Genomic DNA, 26,190 nt, shown 5'->3' with positions numbered 1-26,190 from the left:
ATCCTTGATGGGAGACAGAGAGGCACCATAATAACCTATGCTAACATTCTCACCAAAGACAGTGAACACATTTGATTTTGCTTTTGTGTATAACCAAATCATTTTATTGACTCGGGGACTCATCCTGAAACCACTTACATCTCTGAGTAACTTTACTCATGGAAATAATTTCAGTAAGTTCCAGTCATTTGCGATTGCTTCAGTAAAGTGTTTTGGCTTTGAAAGGCTCTTTGTTTGGTACTCTGTGCCCACACAACTGCAGGCTGTGACCATGCAAGAGATTTATATCACTTGCCTGGTACCATGCTTAGTTTTTGAGTGTTGTATGAAATTGAGCTAGAAAGAGATGTCTGTTTCAGTCCAAGTTAGCAGTTGGATTCAAAGCCATGTATTTCACTTACTAGGCTGAGGTCAGTGCAGGGTGATCTGGTTTGTATTCCTGTGAAGTAAAATAATTCTTGCACTGCTAGACAGCAAATCTAAAGTACTGAGTGTTGATCTGACACTGACAGAATAAATTAATTATACATGTTCAGCATCTTACATATATGTAATTTATCAGTTGATGGCACGGAAGATAAAAGGCAGCTAGGAAAATGGAATATAAGAATGAAATAATTTTATCCAATAAAAATATCTGGTTGTAAAGAGAAACTAACAAAATTACAAAATGGAACAAAAAGTGCTTTGGTTCACCAGCACATTTCCAAGTTTTCAAAAGACCCTGGAACCAGAATTATTCATCAAGTACTTAAAACAGAAATTCTGCAGGGTGGTTGTATTCTAGCATGTGTTTAGTGCTTATATAGCATGTCATTTTGGTTTGAGACAAGAGCAGTTAGCTGAGAGTGATGAAAGACTGTCTTCAAAGGACAAATGAGGGAAAATACAATTCTGTCTCTGTAGTAATGTCATCAGAGGTTCTTGAGTCTTTAAAACATTCTGAATCCAAGATGATAATTTTAAGGTGGGTCTTTTAGCATTGCTGACACTGGGAGGGATTTGGTATGTGAAGACAAGAAATGAAGTAAAAGATCTGTCCTGTGCTGGTTTAAAAGTAACATCACTATAGGAACAGGACTTAAACTTTTAGTCATCAGACACAAAGATTTTGATTGGAAGTTCTTGTGAGCAAAGGTGAGTGTCTGTAAAAATAGATGTACACACCTGAGCTCAAAACCTTGTCTTTTTACTGATGGCCAAAGGGGAGAAAGTAGTACTTTTTTGTGTGTAGTTCATGTCATCTTCATGTACAAGATAAACCAGGTCAGAAAAATGCCTCTTAGAAATTACTGTTTCTCTCCATTGAGTGAGAAAGCCATGAGTACTCTTGTCAGGTAGGTCTGCACCTTAGAGACTTCTAAAGACATGTGAATAAATTCACCATCTGGTTGCACCCAATTGAAGAAGGAATAAGGACAAATCTCTAATTCCACTGTTAGAATAAATATAGGAAACAATACAGTAGAATGTATGGGTCAGATTTTCAGACAATGCAGGTCTAGGAATTGTGTACCTGGAAGTAATTTTTAACTGCAGCTTCTCTGTCTTTCAAACTGTATCTGTACCTTCTGATTACATCTCATTATGGATTACCATAAAAGAGCATAAACACAGCTGAGTGTGCATACAAACTGTTTAAAGATTTGGAAAGTAATTCTAAATACCTAGGTTTGAAAGGAGCTAGAGTTCTAAAACGTGAATGTGTCCTGGTGAGTGAGCAACTACCATGCATCCTCTGGCCTGTGGAAGGATCAGTCTTGAAAATGCAAAAATGGAGTAAAGAACATAGATCTTTAAGCTATTTTGGAGCCTGCTGATACAGACACAAATGTCTAGAGAATGTGTTCAGAACTTGTAGGCTTCCTCTTTCAATTGAGCCATGTTACCCAAATTCAAATCTGTGTGTTTTGAAAAATCATCCTTCCACTACTACGTATCTAGCTCTGACTCTTGCTACACATTGCAAGTGGTTCAGAGCTTTCTTTGGCATTCCTGCACAAACAGCACTGTATGCAGTGAGACTGGACTAATGCCCTTCTGAAAAATTGATCCTGAAACTTGGTGGAAGCCTAAATGTATAAAATATAAATCTGAATCTTCTTGCTATTTTGGGGAGAGATTTGGGTACTAAGGGGCAAGCTGAAAGGCAGGCAGAAGGCTTGTTTGATGTATTAAGTAACATAACAATTCTTCAAAAGTCCCTAGAGGAAGGCACACAGGAAAAACTGTGTCTCATGCATGAGCAATTGTATTTACTTCTTATCTATCCTCTACGTACTCCTTAATTCATCATACTACCTCCTCTGACATAACAAACAGTAGCTTTCTCAGAGACAGATAGGAGTATTAGTTAATATACATAGTTTCAGTGAGAAACACAACTGAAAAAAAGACTACGGTCTGATGTTTGAACTCTGGAGAAAGTGCCTGTCCCCTTTCTCCACAACTTCCCCCCCCTCTCTCCCCCAGATACTGGAAGGAAATTCAGCTTTGATCAATATAAAGTGGTGATGTGACACAGTTCACAGGACACTTCACAAAAACTTCCTAATCACTTAGATCAGAAATTTTCAAAGAAGCAAATTTTTTGTTTAGTGCTTTGAGATTGCCATGTAGAAATTGACAGGCGTTCTTGAGCCTGGGTAAAATGTTGTGAGGCAAACTACTTTAATCTTTGACCAGGGTTTCACATTCTGCCACATTCCATTTTTCAACTGGAACCCAGCTGTCCCCTACAGGCATTCTTTATAAGAGAAGTCCTGTTATCCTATGGCTGCAGAAGGATTTCTTACTCTTTTCCTCTCCTTTCATGCAGAAAGAAATACAGAATAACTATTGAGAGACGAACTCAACAGGAAGACTGTAACATGGGAAAACATCGGCAGTTACGTGAAGACTCCATTAGATCTCATTTTTCTGCTGCATAAAACAGAAGAAAAAGAATCCCATTCTTCCAAGGGATAAAAAGAATTAGGGTAAAGGACACAACCAAAGACATAAGTGTAAAAAGAAGAAGCTCTTGAAGAAGTCACTCTTTTAAGCAGTAATTCTGTCTTAATTTCTTTCAGAAGCTCAGGAATGATTTACTAATCATGTTGTGACACATGGCCTTTCATCTCACGAAAAAAGAAAATGATGCAGTTTGATGTTATAAGATGTACTTAATATGTAAAGACAGTATTTCTTAAGGTATATATTAAGGGCAGCAGATCTGGGTTTAGTTGATGGGGAATGCCTCATTCTGTTCCTTTTTTTTTTTTTTTTTTTAATAAGCTCCTACCACCTCCTCCTTCCTTAATTGCATCTCACAAATATCAAATATAGTTTCACAGCACAGATTTGTGTTGCTGTCTAAAGGAAAAAAAAAGGGGGGGTTTGTTTTAGGTATGGTCCTGCATTACTGAATCATTGCCATTGATTACAGGGGATACAAGATTTGGCATATGGAGTTTAGTTCTAGGAGGAATCTGTCACTTGCGTGTAGTTGACTCCTCTGGGGTGTAATTAACTCCACTGAGAAAACCAGGCAGATGGAAACATGAATTTTCTGATTCTTTTCCTTGTGTGTGTAGTATCACAATCAAAAGCATTGATTCTCCCTCTTAAGGTCTGGGAGTTAGGAATAACTCCGTTGAAGGATGAAGAGTGCAATATAGAGAGATAATCTGGCCTCTGGAGAGGACTGGCTAATTCTTCATTCTTAAATGTGGGTTGTTTTTTTTTCCTTTTCTCTCCACTGCCATGGCTTTTCAGAGAGGCAAATACAGTCCATGTAGAGTCTGCTCCTGTTCTCAGTGAAGTCAATGGCAGAACCCCATTAACTTCAGTGAGCACAGGACTGCATCCAAAACTGTAAATATAAAAGCGTTTGTATAGCTGAGGAATTTAAAAGGGGATCACTTTTTTATGTAAAAATTACATTCCATGCCAGAATTTTATTTTTAGGATATTTGTATCTTGTATTTTTCTATTAAAGTATCTATTTTTTGCTTTGGTAGGACTAAAAATCAAGGGAGAGGATGTTTTGAAGACATATTTTTTATGATAGGAGTAACATGCAGGGAAAATCAACAGCTGCAAATACATTTTAGAACCAGTATTTAGGGGAGAAGAAGTGACTTTAGAGATATTAACAGACTTTTTGCCCCACTTTCTTCTCCAGGTGTGTGCATCATTCAAATAGATATTAGACACAATAAATGCAGTTGCCTATATGGTGATGGCCCTGACTCTGAAAATGATGATGATGAACTTGTCACATGCTAAGTAGTCCTGTAGTCAGTGAGATTAGCTGTTCATGTGTGTGCAGTTAAACATGCAGGTAACTACCTTCAGGAATCAGGGTGGTAAAACACCACTCATGGGCTGACATTAATCCTGCTGCCAGCAGTATCTCTGGGTCTTTCACTATTGACTTTACCAGGAGCAAAACTGAATCTCTGATGAATAAGGTACCAACAGGTTATAATTTACTAGACAAAGGAGAACAATGTACTTGCTAGTCAGCAAATGGAAATGGACAGTACATAATCTTAATGTGGTGAAGGGCCATGAAGATATTGTCAGAAAAATAACCACCTATGACTGGTTCTAGTGCATGAAATCTCTTGGTTTATCCTATTCTGATTTCATAAGCAGAACTTTATGCTCTTAGCAGTCATAATCAGACTTGAAATCAAATCTCAAAACTGGCACTGAATCCCGCATCCTACAAAACTCCCAGGCCCCGAGAAGCCAGAGTGAGAGGTCAGAGAAATCATTCTGGAGTAGCTGGCAGTGAATGAAGAGTGAAAACTGTCTCTGTCTTCTTTTTGCTGCTTTTTATTTGTTGATGGGGTATTACCCCATCGAATTTCCTGGGACTTTTGTTTCTTATATTTCACTTGTCGCATCATGGGGTTCCTTATCTGTCCTTGTGAAATACTGTCCAGTGTCCCAGGCACTTGGAGGGCAGGGCTTCCTGACTGTCAGGGCAGCTCCAATATAAATGGTTAGCATAGACCTGGTGTATTCAGTGTCTTTGATAACTCAGAGTAACATCTGTTGTTTGCATGGTAGATTTCCATCATTCCATTTCCCTGTCCAGGCTTTCTGCAGAGATGCCTCAGCCAAAGTAATGATGCGCTTAAGAGACAGTTTTCTGAAGAAGCCTCCTTATTTTATGGGCACCAGAGAAGAACGTAGTCTAGAGCAGCATTCATACTGCTGTGAAGTTGGGAGAAAAAAAAAAAGTAGACTTCCTGATGATTTTTAGAATTTCTTTCAAGCAGCTGAGTGTGTCTAGCTCCTGAGCATGCTTAAGGTTTGTCTTTTTAAAATTATTTCCTAGGGGGTTTGATCTTCTGTTTTTGAAGTATGCTTCAGTATTTTTACTTTCCATTCGACTCATTTGCCACAGAAAATGGGAAGGAAATTTTTTAAATATATAGAGAAAAGAGGGTACGATTTACACATAAACTTTTTAAAAATTGTATTTGTTGTGACTTGCCTTGCAGCATGGACTAGTACTCAAGCAGTCACTAGTGAGGGAGCAAGACAGTATTGTAGATCTGCATTGTTCCTGTGCCACATGCAGTTAGGTCAGACCAGAGTATCTGAACCAGCAGATCTGGCTGGGACAAAAATTGTTGAGACAGCTTTTTTTATTGTGTTATCTCACTGTAACTAAAGATATCAAAATGAAAAAGTGTAGTAAAAGGCATTTTTTTTATTAACAAGATTGTAATTCTGATCCCCAGTTTTATGTAGGGTTTTAGCTAATGACCTGAAGAAGTGTGTTTCTGAGATGTTTGTTGGTGGGATGCTGATGGAGGCCTAGCCACAGCTCCAAGTCCCAGCACCTCCTAAGAAAGGTAAACCCTTCTTGCACGTTAGAGTGTCTTAGAGCAGTGGGTTCTAGTCTTTCTAACTTGTTGCATACCTTCCTGTGCATTTTTCCCATGGAAGTGTGGAGATCATTTAAGACATGCCATATGAGTAGATTGCTGTATAGCATAACTAAACTTGCTCTTCTTAGCTACCTTTCACAGGCCTGTTGCTAAAATTTCCCAGATCTTCTATGGCCCATAGATCGAAAATTGCCTTGAGTTTAGATTAGTAAGCAGAGAGATTCTTTTGCACTTTTCCTTTCTGGCTCGTCTGCATTAACTCAATGCTGCAATGTTTAGGCTTCAAACTCTGTAAGGGAATGTCTAATCAAAATAATAATAATTGATTACCAAAAGAGTTTTCAAAACTTAAATTTTTGGCTTCAAAAAACTGCCAAATTATAAATATATATCTGTATTGCAGAGCAGGACAAGGATGGCCTTGACTGAGCTCAGTACTTCAGAACACACTTCAGATATACTCAACTTCAGCTTCTAAGTGCTTTGCTCAGTTTAGACCAAAGGGTGTGATCATAGCCATGGCTGAACCACATGGAATCAGAGAAAGGTTGCCCCCATATTTCTATTTTTATTGCTAAATCTTACAGGAGTGCCTGTTAAATTGAAACTCAACTAGTGGCTTCATACTTTCTTTTTGTCAAAGACAAATTCTGCAAATTTTTGTTTTTTATTTAAATTGCCCAATACTGGTCACCTTAATAGCAGATTCACCTCCAAATCCTCTTCTTGAAAATGCTATGGACAAATTACTTGACTTTCACCCTCTTCAACACATAGATTTGCACTGTAAGTTGGCAAAGACGAAGCAGTTTTCAATACTACCTGCAATTTGGTATGCTGAGACCCACAACTTTTGAATCTGATGCCTAGGTGCTTTGTCTAGGCGGGAGTTTTGTTTATGGACAGTTTATATGTCCTTTGTTGTCTGTGACTACCATCATCACCTGTTAATTACCAGTTCCTTCTGTGAAGTTCTTCACTGAAGACCAAGCCCGGTTAAGTTCTGAGAAATTCAGTCTTCACTAAAACTTTTGATTGAGAGTGCTGAGCATCTTGTAAGATTGTGTCCAGAATTCAGTTTATTTAAAGAGTTAATTTAATTCATTCTGCAAATAGATTTTATTGAACTGTTTTTTATTTGTTGAGGTTGTTGCTTTCAAATGCTTCATCGCATAACTGAAAGTATTTTGTTATTTTTTAATCGCAAATTATTAAGGCATAGCTAATGCTTTGTCCTAGACAAAATAAGAGTGTACTCCTTGACAGCGTGTTTTACTGGGAGGTTCATCTCTGAATCATTCTTCAGCATGGAGATGCAATCACACTCTTATAAGCTGCTGGAAAAAGACTCATTGATTCAGTGGAAGTAAACTTAGGCTCTCAGTCAAGTGTCTTCTAGCTTTAAACTCAGCATCTTGAAACAGTTCACAGTGAATTTCTCAGCTTTGCAGTAGAACAGGCAGCATCAGCCTTAGCTGACCTTGGCTCCAGTGCAGTTTTCACCTCATGAATGCAATAATACTCCTGGAAAGCCAAGAATAGACATCAAAGACAGGAAGCTAATAGTCCTGGTCATAAATTTCTTTGGCAATTCAGTCCACCTTTTCCAGAGCTCAAGACAGTTCCACATCCTTCACTACACTCCTCTATGCTTCAGAGTAGCCATGTAGCTGTTGTGTTTCTTTAAATAAAGCAGCTGAGGTTATTATTTCCTCATTTCTCCCAGGGTAGAGTGAACAATCTCGAATTCCCTATTTTTTTCATGCTCTTTTCCCTAGCTTCAGAAGTAGTTTGAAAAGAGACAGCCATTTTCCATCATTTAGTCAGAAGTGCTCCCTCTTCACAGAGAGGTTTTTACCTCACTTCAGCTGTTGTTGGTTGCTGTGGTGGAGCTCATACCTCACATTGGCCCATGGGCACACCAGCCATTGTCTTGTATTTAGACACAGAATTGTCTAAAGTTGCCTCACCAAGGAAAAATGAAAAATTGTATTGTCTAAAAACTTTCCTGAAGTATAATCTGAATTTTGCAGTTGGCCTCCTTTCCTTCTGGAAACACGCAGGGCTGGCACTGCAAATTGTGGTTGTAGAACCAGTCCCCTTAAAGATAGTATGATTACTGGGCACCACTGGGCTCACAGAAAATGCAGTAGTCCAAGCATGGTGAGGTAATGTCAGATGTCAGTCTGTTTCTTTTTTTGTTTTTTTTTTTACCCTAAATATTGGTGCTTTGAAATTACATCAAATCTAGTGACTGCTCTCCCCAAAGCACGGCACGGCATACGGGAACAGAAATACATTTTCTGTTGATCAGTAGCATGCCCTAGTAAATTATCTCACAACTGTGAGTGATGAACAAATTTCAGCAAAGTGCACATTTGTAGGTGGCAGTGTTAGCCCTTTTTAGAAACAGAAATACAGAAGTTAATTTTTGGAATACGTGTTTAAGCACATGCTGGAAAAGGGTTTTGCCTTCAGATGTATTGTGTGTGTCCCCTCACCTCGCCCTCTTTCTTGCTGTTGAAAGTGCAAAAAGATTTGTATGTGTGTCAAACCTTTAATGCTGAAGAATAGAAGTGTTTGCACTGTGTATATCCCTGCTTAGAGGCAGAAATGGGTTCAGATGGCTTGAGGCTTCTATGTTTTGTCCAGTCTCAGATATCTGTTAGCATCTGAGCTCTGAGACTGATGGAAAGTGATTGTTGAAATAGCTGCGAGAGACCTCAGACCTGGCTCTCTACAGGGGTCAGCAAGCTGTGCTGCAGACTTTGATAGTGTCTTTTCTCTTCTAGAGAATGACAGGAAGGCTCAGCACTAGTGAAGCCCTAGGTCTGGCATAGATGCAGCTCTCCATTTATCTCACCCATATAGGAAGAAAGGAACAGGTTAAATTTGGTGGTTTTATGAGGTTTCTACTGGTTATGATCAAGAAGGTCATGCTGCCATGATTTCAAGGCTTTCTTGGGCTAGTGTTTAATTCTGTCCAGTGTATCATTACATAGTCTGTTTTATTATGCTATTACTTCTAGAATTTATTTTTCAGAATGCCTCCTAACTGATATACACTGAATTTACAACATATGAAACTAGTTTTTGAAAAGAGAGCCTTAGAATTCATTCACAATCTCTCACTAACCACTAAGTTAATATTCTGCATCAAGGGCAAAATATTCTAAATATTAGAACACTGTTAAAAGTTTTTATGTTAAGCTATAGTACTTCAGAAGTCCTAGGTGGATTCAGTAGTTGTTAAATATTTGAAAGGTTAAAATCCGCTCTGTGTGAACTGTTGCTTGGTGTTTCTGTCATGTCAATGTTTCTAGAAGACATTTGAGCAAGCAAAGAAAATGTACCAAAAAAGACTATTTAAAAAAATAACCTTGTTTTGTAATTTCTTTTGTAATTTCAACTGGTATGCACAAGGAACACACAATTCTCCACCCAAGCCTCCATCCCTCCCAAGGTTATGCTGATGTTAGACTAAGTTATCAGCAGACATAGTGAACACAGTGATGTTGGTTCCTATTTGGTAGTCATCTGGACTTCGCTTTGTCTGTGAACTGAATGCAGTGTGAGAGAGGAATGATCCACCACTGAAAAGCTAGTACCACTGTTAGTAACCAAAGGTCTTTTGTCTTGTTGCAGTGTGAGATGATGAATGTTTCCTCTCATATTCAGTATCTTCCTGATGTAGCTTTGTGGCAGATGTTGTGATGACTTCTGCGGTATAGGGTGCAAGGGATTAAAATGTCTGTTGATAGTAAAGGGAAAATAACCTGGCAGCTGAGGAAGGGTGAAGTGGAAGAATGCTCAGGGATTGACTGTACTCCCATGATGATCCTATTGACTGTGTGGAAAATGGGATCGAGCTCTTTCTGCAGAGTACACTGTCTTTATTGTTCAATATCTACTTAGAGACTCAGCAGAAAGCTTACTCCCCTTTAAAATCCCATATAGCCCTCTTACATAAAATTTCAATGGGTTTTAAGTGGTACATTAGATGTGCTCAGGGTGTACCACATTCTTAGCTTAGGTATTTATTTACCTAGTAACAATGTTTTGACTGTTCAATGGCTGTTCAAGTCTAAAATTGCTGAGAAGACTTGGGTAGAGCAACAGGATGAAGGCATTGGGTAGAATTTGCTGTGTTTCTTATGCGTAGGGTATAATTATCAAAAAACTAAGAGGACTCAGGATAGACACTGTGGACAATGACATTATCCCCTTTTTATGGTGATACTGCTCATTACTAATGTAAAAATACTGGACAACAGAGAAACCTAGTACCAGTCTAGTAGAAAACAAATGGAAGGCTGCACAGTATATTGTACTGATGTAAGTAGAACTATCTGCATATAATGTGATTTTATTTATTGTTGTTTTTGTGTAGAAGAGAGTGCCTATTCATGACTGTGGATATAACCTTTGTTTATTTGTGTAATGTATTTTATTTCTTTTACAACTTGGTCATTTAATGTATCTACATTAATTGTTGTCCTCTGACTTTTTATTCTGTGCATTTTCTTTCACACATTTTAAAAATGCAAGAATATTACATAACATAAATTGTAACAAAATATTTCCATTAAATACATAGGAATATGTTATCTGTTTCAGTGGCGTCTCTTGTCACCTGGGTACTGCGTTCGTGGTCTGTTTCCTACAGTTGGTAGTATCAGATGGTACAGATTAATAACAGGAGGATTATTCTGAGTCTAAAACACCATATAAATCCTTGATTTCAATGAAGATTAGCAACTGATTAAATCAGGAGTCAATCTAACCTCTTTCCTTGGAAAGAGACTTACCCCTGTTAAAAGTTTTACCCTGGAAAAAGTTTTATCCAATACAAACAAACTGGCTATTTTTCTTTTTTTTTTTTTTCTTAGTCCTCCAGAAATGAAACTAAATAGGAACCTTAATTAGTAAGCATTAATTTATAGACTGCAGAGGGGGAAAACTTACACATTTTGTTGAGCTACAAGTTCATTTATTTGCAGCAATCTTATCAAATAGGTGAAATATAATTATGTTTCTTTCCTGTGCTTTTAGATACAGTCTTCAAATTATCCTGTTTTGTCTAGCATTCTGCTTTCTGAATGCATGTGTCTGTTGTAGCAGTGTAGCCAGATGTAAGATTCCTACTTGAGAGTATGCCAAGCCTTTACAGTCTAAAGTAACTTGGAAATGTGTATGAAGAAGAAATATCTGATCACAATCATATCAAAACTACAAGTACCAAGAATTCACTGGAGAGTTTATAGAGAGGTGGAAACATCCTCAGGGTTAACCTAAAATCTTTTTGCAGCTCTGGAAAAAAAACATGGATTAAAAAGTACAGGCTTGGAGAGGCCCATTCAGTTAGAAGATGGTAAAACTACTTTGATCGCTGCAGTATAAATTTGAATTGGTAAATCTCTGTATTTGTAACTTAGTTAACTGAAGGAGTTAATTAACAAGGAAATTAATATTTACAGTTTGTTCAGCTGACTGGGTGTACAAAGAGATTAACTTTCTGAAATTGTGGAAGATATTCCCAATATATGCTACAACTGAGGTGATTTTAAATCTGCCTCCTCAGACATATACTTCTAATTGTATAAATCTTGTACAGATAGAAATTACTATTTCTCCTGCTGTTGCTTGATGATTAGATGCTTACGTCTGCATCCCATTGCAGACAGGAATTCTCTGGAAATACCAAGTGATTTTCCAGTATTTCTCTATAAAACATTGTAGAAAAAATCGTACAAGTAGCATTTTGTTTTCCTGATTACTGTAGTAATTGTTAAAGGTGTTTTGTGACCTATTTCAAAAGTGCACATTTTACATGATGCACCTCCAGTCTCCATGAGCAATTTAAGGTTCTAGTCAGGATAAAGATTTGTTTACTGATGTTTACTAACATTCAAAGTTTTCTAGAACTGAGAGCAGTAATGACCTGTGCTTTACTGCTGCTATATTGTAGGAATAATGTGGCAGGGAAATCAGCAGGAGAAAAATCTGACATCTTGCCTTCATTGATACAATGGAATTTAAAAAAAAATCAGCTTCAATAAAATAAAATTTTCACTTAGACTTGGGAATATTGTATGAAAGATTATTGCTGAATTTACGTTCATTATATCCTAAAGTTATTAGTGCAAGTAAAACAGGTCATCATCTTGACAGTGGTAGGACTTCCTTTTGCTGTTGCTAGATTTTTTTTTCTTTAATAGCTTATCCATCAAAATGAATGCTTGATATATATTTGATGAATTGTATACAGTCTTACATGCCTGTATTTATGATGTATTGGGTATCTTTTTGTCAGAGTATCAGCCCGTCTGACAGGTAAAAATTCCATTTTGTGGAATTACTTATGGTTATTGGTCTTCAGTGGTAGCAATTTTTGGATACCATTCTAGATATCCTGTGACCTAGCTGGGCACATTTTTATGGCTTTCTTAGGAAATTATTTCTTGAGGAGCATTCATCACATTTCTGAAAAATTGTGGTGGCATTTGAGCCAAATCTTTGTCTTGAACCTCAGCCAATGTTTTCTTGAGTTGAAGGAGTCCTGCCAATAAAAAGGAATTGTACAACTCGACAGAACCCCTTTTGATACCTCCTAGGAATAGCCATAATTTGCAGTCTGTAATACCAAAAAGTGTCTCCCTGTGTGTATATGCTACTCTTGGTAAATTTTCCTGAGTCACCTTAGGGTTGGTTTAATGGTCTTCTGTCCTCTGCCTCAGAAAAATACTGTGTTTCTCTTTGTGTAAATAATTGCTCTGTCCAACTATTTGTAAATAAGACAGTGCATTGGTTTATTAGCAGTGTCTGTTGCTTATTGACACTGCCATTCAATTTACACAATAAACCCTAGCTTTCAAATTTTAGATGCATGAATATATAGTTCAGAAACTAGCTGAAAGCAAAAACTGTGACCTTGGATTTATGTTTGTCCAGGACGTAATGGGATATAGGAATATCATGTCTATAGAAGCCCTGTCCTTCTCCCACCTATGTTTCTATAGGATCAATGTATTCTATTCTATTCCTAGTACCCACCATGTAAACAACCAACAAAGACCAACTACTCTTGTGCTAGGAGCCAGCAAGATTCAAAACTGGTTATTTCTATTTCCAGTTCCCTTTTCAAATTTAGAAGGCTATCAGCACTCTTATACCACACAAAATACATAGGAGAACTGGTGTATGCGCCCCTTCTGTAGTGTTTGAATAGTAGTGGCATGACTGGGGAAAAAACAGCGTCCTGGCTTGGGATCAGGAATAGGACTGCATGTTTCTGCCTCCGAAGTGAATAATCTAGGCATGAATACTGTTTGTGACTCAACATCTTGCTGAACTCAATTTACTCATATTAAAAAATTACCTCAAGAAAAGACATTTGGTAATAAATTTCTGATAATCTAAATGCCTAGACTATCAGACTACAGCAGGCATTTGTCACTTTTTAGTTTTGTTGCAGCAGAACACTTCTTAATTTTTGTTTAGACTTCGAAGAGAAAGTGACAAGACAGTATAGCACAGGGGGCATACTGACAGCAACATGCATTTGTGGATTTAAATCCCTGTTCAAACTGAACCAGATATTGTCTGTGGCTTGATGCAGACCTGGAAACTAGTATTTATTAAAAGGACAGTAGCAGAAACAGTCCCTCTGACTGTGCCTTATATGTCCTGGCCAAAGTAAGAGCCTGAATCAAGGACTGCATTAAAGACTCTGACACCTGAAGAAAAAAGCTTCTCTTACCATAAGCGTATCAGATAGTAAGAAAGTTGTGACAGCATTGCCTGCTGCTGAACTATCACACATGTATAATACATCCCTGCTGAAAAGTATTGCTGGTAACTATTATCTTGGTATTGCTCATGCAGCCTTAAATGGTGGAGTATGCTAAGACTCCTCTGCAGTACTTGTCTGCATGTGCAGGATGAAAGGCTAAAGAAAGAATTTACAGACCCTGACTGAATATTTTAACATAGGATTCCTTCAGAACAAGGGGTTGGATCCCACTAGCTCCTATATGATTAATACAACATATTATGGGACATAAGCTAGACTACATTTTCTTTCTTAAGAAAAAAATACTTAAGAAGTACCTTTCTTGCTCAGGCAACAAAGGAACAGGTCCAATGAAAAGGTAGTGATAACCCCCCTCCATTAGACTGGGGAGAACAAGAGCCATTGCAACAGCTTGATGAGTAAAGACAATTAAACGGGAGGAACCAGGCTGCTGGGTAATGGCTAGGAAAAGTACAGACAGAGAACATCAGGGTACTCAAGTCTCAATTCTCAGAAGAAATTTACCAGAGCAGAGCACTGGCCACTACCCAACCTCCTACCCTCCTAGTACAGAGAGAAATGAGGCTCTATGCTGGCTCCTGGGCAGTTTTAGAGAAGAAATAATGGAGCCTGTCAGGAAGGCACCAAAATGTTTAAAGAATGTGGACTAGACTCTGCTTTTTTGCATGCCTCCTAAACAGTAATAAACCTCAGAACCACCTGGGATTCACCCAGCACCACTTATAAATAGGAATAATGGAGTAAAAACTTCAAAGGAAAATGTAGGCTGTGTATCAGGAAAAATTGCATATTAGCCCTCAGGCACCCCTCCCAGAGGGGGTGGGGGTAGAATGTCTGTTGCTCAAAACATTGAAACCCCAAGCCCTTAGGAGTGTGCTGCAGGAACAATCCCACATTGACTAGAAGGTGGATGAGGTGATTTAACTGGTGGTCATTTCCACCTCCAAAATCCCTTTTATGTACATGCCAGGATGGCTTTAGTGACAATCTGTAGTTCCATGCCAGAGCAGAAAGCAGCCTGGACATGGCTCGAGAGAACGACTCAGATGAAGTACACAGGAAAAGGAGGTATAGAAAGAGGGGCGGGGGGGTTAATTTAACTGAGGCAAGCCAAAGTCTATAAAAAAAATTTTCCAGTTCAGTTTGGGAGAGGAATCAAGGCTGAAACAAAGAGTAGTTAGTTAAGTGATGCCATTATTCCTTGAATAGAGGCATGTCACATGTCAGTGGCAAGTATATTAAAGCCTCATTAGTACTGCTTTCTTAAGTCAGGGCCTGACTAACACAGATGTTGAGGGCTTCTGCCTCCAACACCTATACCACTGCCCTGCAAACCCTCAGCTTTTTTCACCAGAGGAAAGTCTTCCCATGTCTCAGTGCATCTGAAACAAAAGTTTCCACTGGTACCACCACCCAGCACATAATTTCCCCCTCCTCATAGCTCCCCCTTATCTACCAAGGAAATAAATATGAAGGAGGAATTACCTTTCCTTATTATGAACATCTGCATAGAAGATCATACTTAATAACACCCTCCCTTTACATTTCAGTCCTTCCTGTAGACCCTCCTTCCCTCATTTGTTTTAATTTGTCATGTTTTTCCCTTTATTTCCTTCATCACCCTCTCTAGTGTCCCTACTTCTTCCCCTCTGCCTGATCATTTCCCTAATTTCTTTCTTTCTCTTTCTTTAAAGCTATTTTTGAAATTGCTGTCTTGTTTTAAAGAGTCCACTGGCACTGTCCATGCTTGGAGAAAATGCTCGGCTAATCTGGCAGTGTGAGGCAACAGATTTCTATCTTCCGGGGGGACCAGGATTTGCTGGGGAGTGCTGCGTTCTGTTCCTTTGTGACTGACCTGCTCTTAGTGTCAGTTTACTCCTTAGTGATGCAGGGACTGCATTCCTTCAGAGGACATTGCTTGTGTCACCTGCCCATTAGCAAATACCAGAGTGTCATTTTTTTCATAGAAGATAATACAACTTTCCTTAGGATATTTTGGAGATGTAAAAAACCAAAAACAAAACAAAAAAACCAAAAACAAAACCACGAAATAATAGACTTCTCTCTGTTTTCTGAGGGTCTTAACTTCTCAGGTGGGAAGGGTTATCAAAATCCAATTGTAATATTGCAGCCTTCAATCCCAGACAGACCACCTCTTGAAAATTAAGTTTATTGTCTGTCAACATTACATTGTCAAACAAACATTATTAGAAGGCTGCGTTCTTCTAGAACATAATGTATCTTACTTGGCACACTAATGTTAACAGGATAGGACCACTGTACAGGGAAGAGGCAAAGGCACACCCATATGTGTCCCATGGTGCCAGAACTCGTCCCACTGGCCTGTAAAATTTGAAGCTCACTGTGTTATCTCCAGTCCTGTGTTTAGATAGTGAAGAGAGCAATATTGTGGGAGAAGGACTTTGAAAACTGGTAGTAACTACATCTTACATCAGGCTTTACAAATGGAACAAAGTCCTACACAACCACCACAGAGCACACGGCATTGATGGTGAGAAGCTCTGCCCCTCAAGGAATGGTTTCATGTTCTGGCTGACTGCCTGCATGCTTTTCCTTGCAGAGTAAGTTCTTTGACTGAAACTCTACTTAAACTGATATATCCCAAGATGGATCAGGCATCTGATGTAGTGCTTGTGTTTCTGCTGTTGATTTGGCTAAATATTAAACTTGTCTGGGGGGCAAACATGTTAACTGACTTGCACCTGAATATAATAGGCTGGTTGGGTCCAAGTGCTTCCAGATGCAGCAGTCAAGGCTTCGATAAAGGACTGGTTGCTTTAAATCTCTCAGTCCATGGAGTGCCTAATTTGAGATACTTTGGTGTAGTTAGACTTTTCCAGTGGCACCGTCCTATGCTGAGAATATCAGATCTACTTTGGGTTGACTGAAGCAGGCCCACTTATATGGGCATCCAATGCATCCAAAAAGCACTAATCATTTGGAAAACAGAAGTATGAGTAAAAAACCCAAAACAAACAACAAACAAAAAAACCCAATGAAAAGCTTCAGTTCCCAATTTTTCTTCAATGCTCAAATCCTTAGTTACTACAAAACCTGATTATTGGGTCTTTTTTTTTGGTAATTGGTTTATTTTCACTAGTTTCACAGACGGGAAAAGCACTGAAAACAGCAAGGGAACTGTATTGGAAAGTTTCAGATACTGAAAAAAAAAACCCAAGGAGAAATTATTTTTAAGAAGGTTAAGTACTAGTATAGAAAACATGAAGAACGATCCAATTTAATTTCCCTTTTTCTGTCAGGAATTGACACAAGTATCTCCTGGAATTCCAGAAGCACAGCCAGCTCTGTGGATGTAACCAAACTGAAGTAACTGCTTCACTAACATCTGTGTGAAAATGCAGTTTGAAACAGAGCTTTCAATCAACTCTAGGGTCTGCAACTTTGGGAATTTTAAATGCCCATGTAGTTACACCACACTTACAGTGCTGCAATGCTCTGAGTATGTTGCTTAGGTTCCCTTGTGGTTGCAGGGCTAACTGGATTAATTCACAATTCCCAAGGTTAGTGTCCCAGGTGGGGGACAGGAATCTAGGGGGTTTTCCATCTGTTTTGTTCTGGTAATGGACTGGATTGTTCCCTATTGTAGTTACAGTTTTAAAATCAAGGAGGTAATGTTACACTACCTAAGTAGTGCATTAATTACATCCTAAATGGTACCAATACATTCTCACACACAATTCATTGTCCTGTTACACCATGCCATATATTTTTATTGGAAATACTAAGTTAATTATATAGCGTTAACTATATGGTGAGAAACACAGATAAGTTGTGTATCTGTGTGAATTTTTAAGAGTCGGAGCTAGATGCATTGCTTGCCATAAAAATCGTGCCTCCTCTTCCAGTGTCTGAAGAGAATATTAAGAGTTGAGAAGAAACAATTTTTAATGGAAGCGAGGGCTCTTTTCTCTTCTCTGATCATCCTTCTTTGCACAACCCTCTTTAGTGTTTGTTGTATTCAGAAAAAAAATACAGCTCTCAGAATAAAGAACAGGCTTTTGAAATTGTTCAAGACATGATCTACTGAAATAAAGTTTGTATTCTTTCCACTGTCCCACCACTAGCAATTTACACCCTAAGACACATACATACAAGATTTCTCACTATCAATTCTATGTAGTACTATGAAAACAAAATACATCAAAGGGTGAAAGACTTTTCAGTGCCTAGTCCAAATTCTGAAACTTCTTGATGTATTTTCTATTTGTTGCCATTCTTCCTAATTTTTTGATCCCATCTGAAGGTCTTTATATATGAGTTTGATTGAAAAATGTTCATCTACACTGTGAAAAAGACTGTTGAACCCTGGCCACAATACTCTTTCCTTCAACACTTTTAAATGGAAGTTACATTTTCTTAAACTATTTTTTTCTGCCAGCCTCTATTAAAAAAAGTAAATCAGTGTTTTCTTCAAGAAAAATAGTACTTTTCCTTTCCCTTTTTTTGTTACAGTTTTGTCTTCAAGCATTTACCGCCAAGAAGGCACTTAAAAGTAAAGTAAATATATCAAACAATGTTACCTTCACCATTTTCTTGCTGAAAAGCACTCAAAAAATAACCAATCAAACAAAAAAAAAACCTAAACCAAGAGTTTTGTAGCAAGGTAAAACTAAAACAAGGGGGTTCTGTAATTACGGGGATGGTTTTATGCACTCCAATGGTTTGTCCATTGGAGGAAAGTTTTGAAACAGCTGGCTAATTTCAGCTACAGTTGGCAGAGGGGGTCTGAAAGATATTTGGAGGTCAGAGATTTCATGAGAATGGTTGACTAAATGCAGAGAGGCTGTAAGAATGAGAGGGAGAGAGGAAGAGCTGAACATCTCAGTTGATGGAAGGAATCAAAGCTGGGTTCAGAATTTATTATTTCTGTTGTCCTGAAGCTAGCCAATATAAATGTGTGCACTGAGCTGTCTATCAAGCATGCTGTCCCAGGTCCATTTCACAACAGCAGTTTTGAATAGTAGTATAATCTGGAGTAATTATGTTTCATTTGGCATTGAAATAAACAGAGGAAAAGGACAAGGAAAGGGAAAGATAAATATTTTTGCCAAACACATCTAAAACACTAATGAACATTGAACCGTTTCCACAGGAATTTGCAAATCAAAGGAAAGGAGGAAGCAACCCTCCTAAGTTTGTTACATTGAGAACAACTACACTTATTTTTGTTTTCTACTATTATCTGGAATTTTCCTTCTTCCTAACATTATCATTATTACCTTACATTGAAGCCAAGAGTAAGTGGGATTTAGCACAGGATACAGAAAGCCAGAGAGGTCTTATTTTCAGTATCAGAGGTGTCTTTGTTGTGGAAAATTGTCAGCTCCCAAATGTCTACACTGCACAGATCTGTGTGCTTTGGCAGGTTTATAGCTCAGAATCCAACTCACCAGAGGCTTGCTTGTAAACCCATAAGGAATTTTTCAGGTTGGTTCTATATCCTAATTAATTCATTTATGAGAGCAGATCCATTATAAGATTTTTTAAAAGGCATTTTTCAAATACTTTTCTTTGTCACTCTTGCAGTACCAGTGATTTGAAACATTGAACAAGATGGCAGGTTTTCTCCTTGTACCAGCTATCTTTATCTCTGGATTTCAAGGTAGAATTCCTGAAGCTCTGGTTTTGTTATGGAGATGGAGAAAAAATAGAAGGGGCAGAAAGTATTTCACCATTTGCTCCTAGCTGTTTCCTTGGATTTGTTTCTGAATGTACTGCTTGCCCTCTAGGTCAAATGTCTGTAGCAGCCCTGCAGCTGGTCAAAATACTTAGAGAAAAGGGCAAGAAAAGTGAACCAAATAATCACCTAATGAAACATTTAGTTTTGTGTTAACCAGGAAAGTACAGATAACCTGAAACATTTTGGAGTTTCTTATTTGATCATTTGCTGGGAAAACAGTTGTTTCCATTCCGTTTTGGTCTGAATCTGTGTCTCATTCTGCAGAAGTTTTGAGATTATTTATTAAACACTAATAAAGAAACAGCATTAATTGGGCTATACATACAAGATATTGTATATATCACTATATATTGTAATCTCATTCTGTGATTAAACATCTAAAATATTTCTACGTTTTTCAGGGGAAAAAGAATCAGTTTGTTTTTTTTTTACTAGAGATTGCTCAGAAACTTGCAATATAATGAAAACAGAGCTCAGGCCTTTACTTTACACTTTGTCCTAGGATTACTTTTCCTGGATTACTTAATCCAGATTACAGGATCTTTTATATTTATATCACACCAGCAGCTTCCAGCCTTCCCCTCTTTCATGCTTGCTTTCTTGTCTTTCCATCTTTTATAACATTTTCTTTGTACTATTAAAGCCACATTTATGAACTGTTTTTTTGAAAGACACACCAAAACTTGGCTCATTCATGATTGCCAAGAGAATATTGCAAATTATTTCAGACAGCATTCCAGCAGATCCACTCAGCACAGAACTGGGGTAAGATGTAAATTAGAGAGGAGATGGCCAAGGCTTTGCTATACCCTACCATCTTCTGCCTAAGAAACAGCCCAGAGGCAGGCTGTTGCAAGTAGAATCTCTTTGAAACCCTGCAAGATCCTCCTGGGTGCCTGTGTTTCTGCCAAAGGTGAGAGAAAATAGAGTTAATTTACTGATGCAGCTGATCCAATCACTTCCTTGTAGAGCTCCAGCACAACTGCAGTGCTCTCTCACTGGTACTGTGGGGGACCAGAAGCAATTATGAAATTAGCCTCTGGAGGACTGGCTGGCAAATCAGTGTTGCATAAAAGCACATTTCTGATAAAGTATTTACACACCAGTTTATAGTATTTTAATGTAACCCTTGTTTCCTCCTATTTTGTTCTGGTTCATTTATCCTGTCCACAACTAAAACACGTAAGAATGTCCACAGATGATGTCATTACATCTGGTTTCTCAATACACAACATTCTGTGGAAATGGGACCAGCAATTAAAATTAAATTACTGTGGTTTTCCCCTTTGAAATCACCGATGAAAAAAATAATATAAAAACATTATCTTAACCTTTTGCTAAAATCACTGTGAAACCTTGGATTAAGGTCTTTTTTGTTTAACTGTTTAAAAGAGGAAGTGATAACAAACATTTCAAGTAACATTGTTCCCGAAGACGTAGGAACTCTGTCTCCAAGGAAAATACTTAACCACTTCTTGTTTACAAGAGGTATTTTCTGATGGTTGTTTTTTTCTGGTATAAAAAGGTCCAAAACTCACACCAAAAGAAAGGAGAAGAACCTTTACTTACCAAGGTGCATCTGGGTACCTCCACATTCACTGGATTTTGATCACCGCTCTTTAGTTACAGTAATAATAATGCTACAAACAGTGGAAAAGCAAGTGTATCATGGGCTTTCCTGTCCTGTGAAGTACAGGCTGAAAGGACTTAGCACTTCTGGATGCATAGAGCTCATGAAACTGCTAAGCATTACCAGTTGAAACAGTTTTTAGGGTTTATGTTGCTGATGTTTAGGCCATAAGATGGCCTGCAAAATTCAGTTGCTTCTTCAGATTTCTGCAGCTGTCCTGGATAGCTGCTGGGTCTGGTCTCTGGTGGTAGCTTTCTGTTGAATTGTCTCTGACAAGTGGACAGAAAGACCCTTGTTTAGTTGTTTTCTTCTTTGCATTGAAGAAAAGATTCACTTTAACAGCTAGTTTGAGATTGGAGGTGGAGGAACTTTTAAAAGAAGGAGGTATTTAGCCTTTTCAGAAGTGAGGAAAACATGCCAGTCAAACTGTCTGACCACTGGCATCCAGTGTCAAAGAAAAAACTAAGAAACTTTAATTTGTCTGGGGTTTCAGTTCCTACCTTGTATAAGGCAGTAACTACAGTGAAGCCAGTAAGGTCTCTCAATTCACTTGAAAGAAGGTTTAATTTTTAAACCTAGATGTGGATGTTGGGTAAGTAGCAAAGTTCTGTAATTGTAAAAAAGCAACCAGGAAGGGTAATTCTTCATGCTGAGGGACATTATGACTGCTATCATTGCTAGTGAGGAATGTATGCATTATGCAGGAGAATAAAAATGGTAATAATAATGAGAAATAAATCAGATTTTCCTAGGGATCTTCTTAGTTCATGGCATTTGTTTTTTGGGTTTTTTTTGTGTTCTGCAGTGATCAGATAAAAAAAATATTGTCATGTAAAAGCCTTCTCAGAGGAAGAATTTTTCCTGATTGGTATTAATCAGTGTTTGTTCTGTATCCTGAAGGAAAGGATTCATACATAAACATAAACCACAATGCCTATATTAGTGTTCAGATTCTGATTTGTGTTCATGCAGTTATTCGTCTGTGAAAAAATACCGTTTTCTATTGTGGGTATCCAGAATATTTCTGTCAGATATTCCTGTGCCTTAGGTACTTTTATAAAGCTAATTAGAACCCATTACATAGCCAACATGTGAAAATGGGCTGTGACAATTTAAAAATTGGCTCTCTGGACTTTTTTCCTATGATAAAACACCACAGTGGGTCTGCACAGCCATGGAAAGTTGTATTTAGAGACTGGAATGCTGTTGACCAGATTTGCCTTGCTGTAGTATCTATGAGATGTGTAAAGTTTCCTGCAGTTTCTTTTCCCTCATACTGCTGTATTTCAGCATGGTGAGAACCCCTTCTGCAATTTCAAGAATGGAGCCAGAGGGGAGTACAAAGGTGCAAAATCTTACTGGTAAAGGATGCTTTCCTCGGTCAGATAAAAATTCTTGGGTTTAAGCCAGAATTAGAGCTTTCTCAAGAGCACATGGGCATGAAGTGATGCATCCTGATTTTTCCCAGCACCTCATGTCATAAATAATCTGTTACACCATACCAGGAGTAATTTTAGAGGTCACTGTTTCTCACATAATTTTACAGTTTTAAATTCTTCTCACTTCCATGTAAGTAGAAGTCAATGATAGTCAAGACAGCAAGCATGGAACAGCTTGATTATTCAGTTGACCTGAATATGGTATACTTAATCAAGTGGAAGTGCTAACCATTTCTCATAGAAATTATTTCCTGTCTGCTGGATATATTCCCACAGCACTAATAGAGAAAAGGTATATTGCTCTAATTGAAAAAGCTTAACTTATCCAGAAGTCTTGCTGTGTATAAAATGCAAACAGAACATTTATTATCAGCTAAAAATACCCCAGTTAATCCAAACATATTTATGTTCCTTTCAGTTTTTAAAAAGAAAAAAAAGGTTTTGTGAATGGACGAGCTAATAAATGCTGGTTGCAGCATGCAGTATACTATACTACCCTTTTGATAACCCTGACTCCATGACCCTTGCACAAAATCACTCTTTACTGTCTCATATTTACCTTAAAACATCTCATTCATTTTCCCCAGTACTTCCTATGCCTGCTGTAATGCGTTCAAATCCAAACAGATACTGCTCTGCAACATTTCTCTTGGTGGCAGCAGCACTAGTTCATTGGTTTTCAGGAAATGAGAAGGAATGTAATGTCTATCCTTTTATGTAACATGTTTGAAATTAACCAATGGATTCAAAAGAAATTAGTGGATTGTCAGATGGGCTGTCAGACAGACATTACAGATGGTTAAGAAATGAGACTGAAAAAACTGAGGCTGGACAAATATGCACACTGTACACTCCTGATATTAGAAGTGTGACACTTGCCTTGTCTGTACAACTTGAATACATACATCTGCTGAGGAAGGAAATGCCTTCTAGTTTTCCACATGTAAATTCCTGCATATAAGCGCATGCATTAAGTTCACATTTAGTGGGAATACATGAAAATCATATTTCAGTCATGAATATTAGAAATGCATTCCATAACAATTATGCATGCCTGTCTGTTTGTAGAGGTATTGGTCTATATCAATACTACAGCCAAACTTCATTAAAAAAAAATCTACATCCTTTTCAGGCAGAGATTTACTGAATACGTATCAGAGGTTATTACCCTGTTGTGCAACCAGAAACTCCCCAAGGTAATGCAAATCTGACAACACATTTCTGTATTTGCAATCATACTTTTAATTTTGTAAAAAATCAAACAAAAACCCGGAAGACAAAAGAAATTGAGGTTCCCCTATTCATGAAGGACAAGGGACTACTAGAGAGAGGCTAGCACAGACTCACTGAGATGTTTAGGGCATTGGATAATCTACTGTCCAAGGAAAGGGTGAGAGAGCTTGGCCTCTAGCATGGGGAGGACTGAGGATGGATCTCATCGGTGCTTACAAATATCTAAAGGGTTGGTGCCAGGAGGATAGGACCAGATTCTTTTCAGTGGTGTCCAGTGACAGGACAAGTGGCAGTGGTTACAAACTGGAACACAGGAGGCTCAACCTAAATAAAGAAAAACTTTTTTACTGTGAGGGTAACAGACCACTGGAACAGGGTTTCCCAAGAGCTGGTGGAGTCTGTTGCTGGAGACATTCAAACCTGCCTGGATGTCATCCTGTGCAACCTTCTCTGGGTGAGCTTGCTTTCAAGGGGGTTGGACGAGATGATCTCTGGATGTCTCTCCCAACCCCTAACATTCTGCGATTCCGTGATCCTAAGTTAAAATGTTACTTACGCAAAGTGTGTGTCCTTAGGAAACTGACCAAGTCACCCCTTTTGGATATTCTTGAGGTTGCTGAGAATAGTAAAATGGTCATTCTATTCCTCCCTCTGATTTTGGTGCCTAATCATTGAGATCTGAAAGCCTGTGGTCCCTGAGTTTAGACACTGTGATTATTATAGCAGCCACAGACTCCCCAGTGTCTTAGTATAACCCTTCACAGAGTTCCCTTTTGTGGCCAGTCTGACTTACAGTTCATGTCTTCAGGGACATATGATGGTGGATGCAGGCAGACACAGGCCTTGTAAAAGATCCAAATCTATTAATCTTAACTTCTGGTAGCATAAGCGATATCCAAATCCAGACAAACAGTAAGCCATCTGTGTACATTTGCCTTCTGTTTCCTCATACTTAAGCATTCTTTGGAGTTAAGTCACATTTCTAAGGAGTAAGGAGTTCAGTATTTTCTCCTTCCTAGTCTACTTTGACATTTCCTTCAAAGCACAGACTTGATATAAGCTTATAAGTTCTTCTCTAAACTACTCTAAAATGGTCATTAGGAAAAAAAAAAAAAAAAAAAAGGTGTTTTTCTATAATTTCTTTTATCTTGACAAGCTGACTAACTTTGTTTAATTTCTGTGTCTTGAGGAACTCAGACATCAAGAACTCGTTTGTCCTGAGTAACCTTTCTCTGTAATGTCATTTGAATACACAAGCATCTAAATGTTTAAGATATTATCATTATGTTCAATTATTATCTTTGTAACCAGTGAAATATATTTTTCTTGACATTGCTACTAAGGCTTAACTTAGTAGTAAGGCAAAAGACAACAGTGAAAGCAATCAAGCTCTGCCTCCCAAACAGATGTTGCAAGCTGACAAAGTCATGTGTATGTGGAGAGTTCATTTCACATGAACATTTTCAGTGACCTTTTTTGCTGCCCTGTTGCAGAAGTGATATTCTGCAATAACTGTGTCCACATTGCCAGCTGTTTTCTACTTAATTTCTACAACAATGGCATTAAGACAGCAGGAGCCTATTATGAAGTACGCACATAGCATTCTGGGCAGGAATCCTGTGGCACTTTATCCAGATGGTGAGCTAGCTGTGTTCTGGATACCCTCTTATAGTGTGTTGTGAATACACAGCAGAGCCAGCTGGAATTAACCAAAACTGCAGACTTGTGGTCAAACTACAGATTTCCACTGGTTCATCTCCTTTCAGTCTACCAAAGCATTTTCCTGTTGCTGTCAGATACCATGAACGCAACTTTTTTGTTCACCAAACCAGTCCCCTGGGACTCTTTCATACAAAGAGACTGAGGTGAATTAAATGAGGTGATGGTACCAGGAAGATGAGAATGCTAACCAGGAATGAAATGGTTTTGAAATAATTTAATTTTCTGAGCACAGGAAAAAGGCAGAATGTGCTGGATAAGCACTGTGATGCAAATCTGTCATGCTTAGTGGACAAAATAAGAATGTTAAGTACTTTGATGGTTTCAGTTCTTGGGATCTCTGCTATTCCTAATCTGTGCTGTTATATCAACAGCACAGAAGCCTGGGCCAGAATACATAAGTGGCATGGAAGATTCTTGGTGGTTTTACCTCATTTCCAAGTGATACTAATATATTAATGGCATCCATGTTTTTGACTGTTTTACCAGGATGAGTTTCTCTCTAGTTTTTGATGGCCTGCTTACATGGTTCAGCAGCTTCTCCAACAGCAGAGTCACAATCTCAGGTATACATAGGAAAAAAAAATGGGACATTGTTCTAAAAACCACAGGGGATGCTCACAGTGTTTGAATCATTGCTATTGTTTTGGAGAAAACCAGCTTATTTATCATTCTCCTTGTCCTTGAAGCCTTTAAGCAAAAGTCCTGTACAGTAACATTTATTAGTTTTTCCTGAGGATATT

At 38.1% G+C, this 26,190-nt stretch overlaps 1 protein-coding gene and 1 long non-coding RNA gene across 5 annotated transcripts in view; one reads left to right on the top strand and one right to left on the bottom strand.

The window, feature by feature from the left end:
• NPR3 (natriuretic peptide receptor 3) overlaps window positions 1-26,190 on the top strand; it is a 105,179-nt gene that overhangs the window by 38,720 nt on the left and 40,269 nt on the right. For 2 of the 4 annotated variants that reach the window (XR_011723148.1, XR_011723147.1), the window contains exon 8: window positions 2,819-4,504. Coding sequence is in view for 2 of the 4 variants with exons in the window: in XM_071729879.1 (XP_071585980.1) it covers window positions 2,819-2,930 (112 nt within the window). In the remaining 2 variants the exon portion in view is untranslated. Of the gene's footprint in view, window positions 1-2,818; window positions 10,497-26,190 lie in introns of those variants that run through there. The other 2 variants (XM_071729879.1, XM_071729880.1) reach the window with 2 other exon arrangements.
• LOC139790096 (uncharacterized) lies at window positions 20,972-24,553 on the bottom strand. The gene is made up of 2 exons (XR_011723383.1): window positions 24,285-24,553; window positions 20,972-21,325 (listed from the first exon to the last, which is right to left on the bottom strand). It is a non-coding gene; the product is annotated as an uncharacterized lncRNA (long non-coding RNA).

The sequence above is a fragment of the Heliangelus exortis genome, chromosome Z, assembly GCF_036169615.1.
Source record: "Heliangelus exortis chromosome Z, bHelExo1.hap1, whole genome shotgun sequence".
In the NCBI taxonomy this organism is placed as follows: Eukaryota; Metazoa; Chordata; class Aves; order Apodiformes; family Trochilidae; genus Heliangelus; species Heliangelus exortis.
This window is presented reverse-complemented; position numbering and strand designations above follow the sequence as displayed.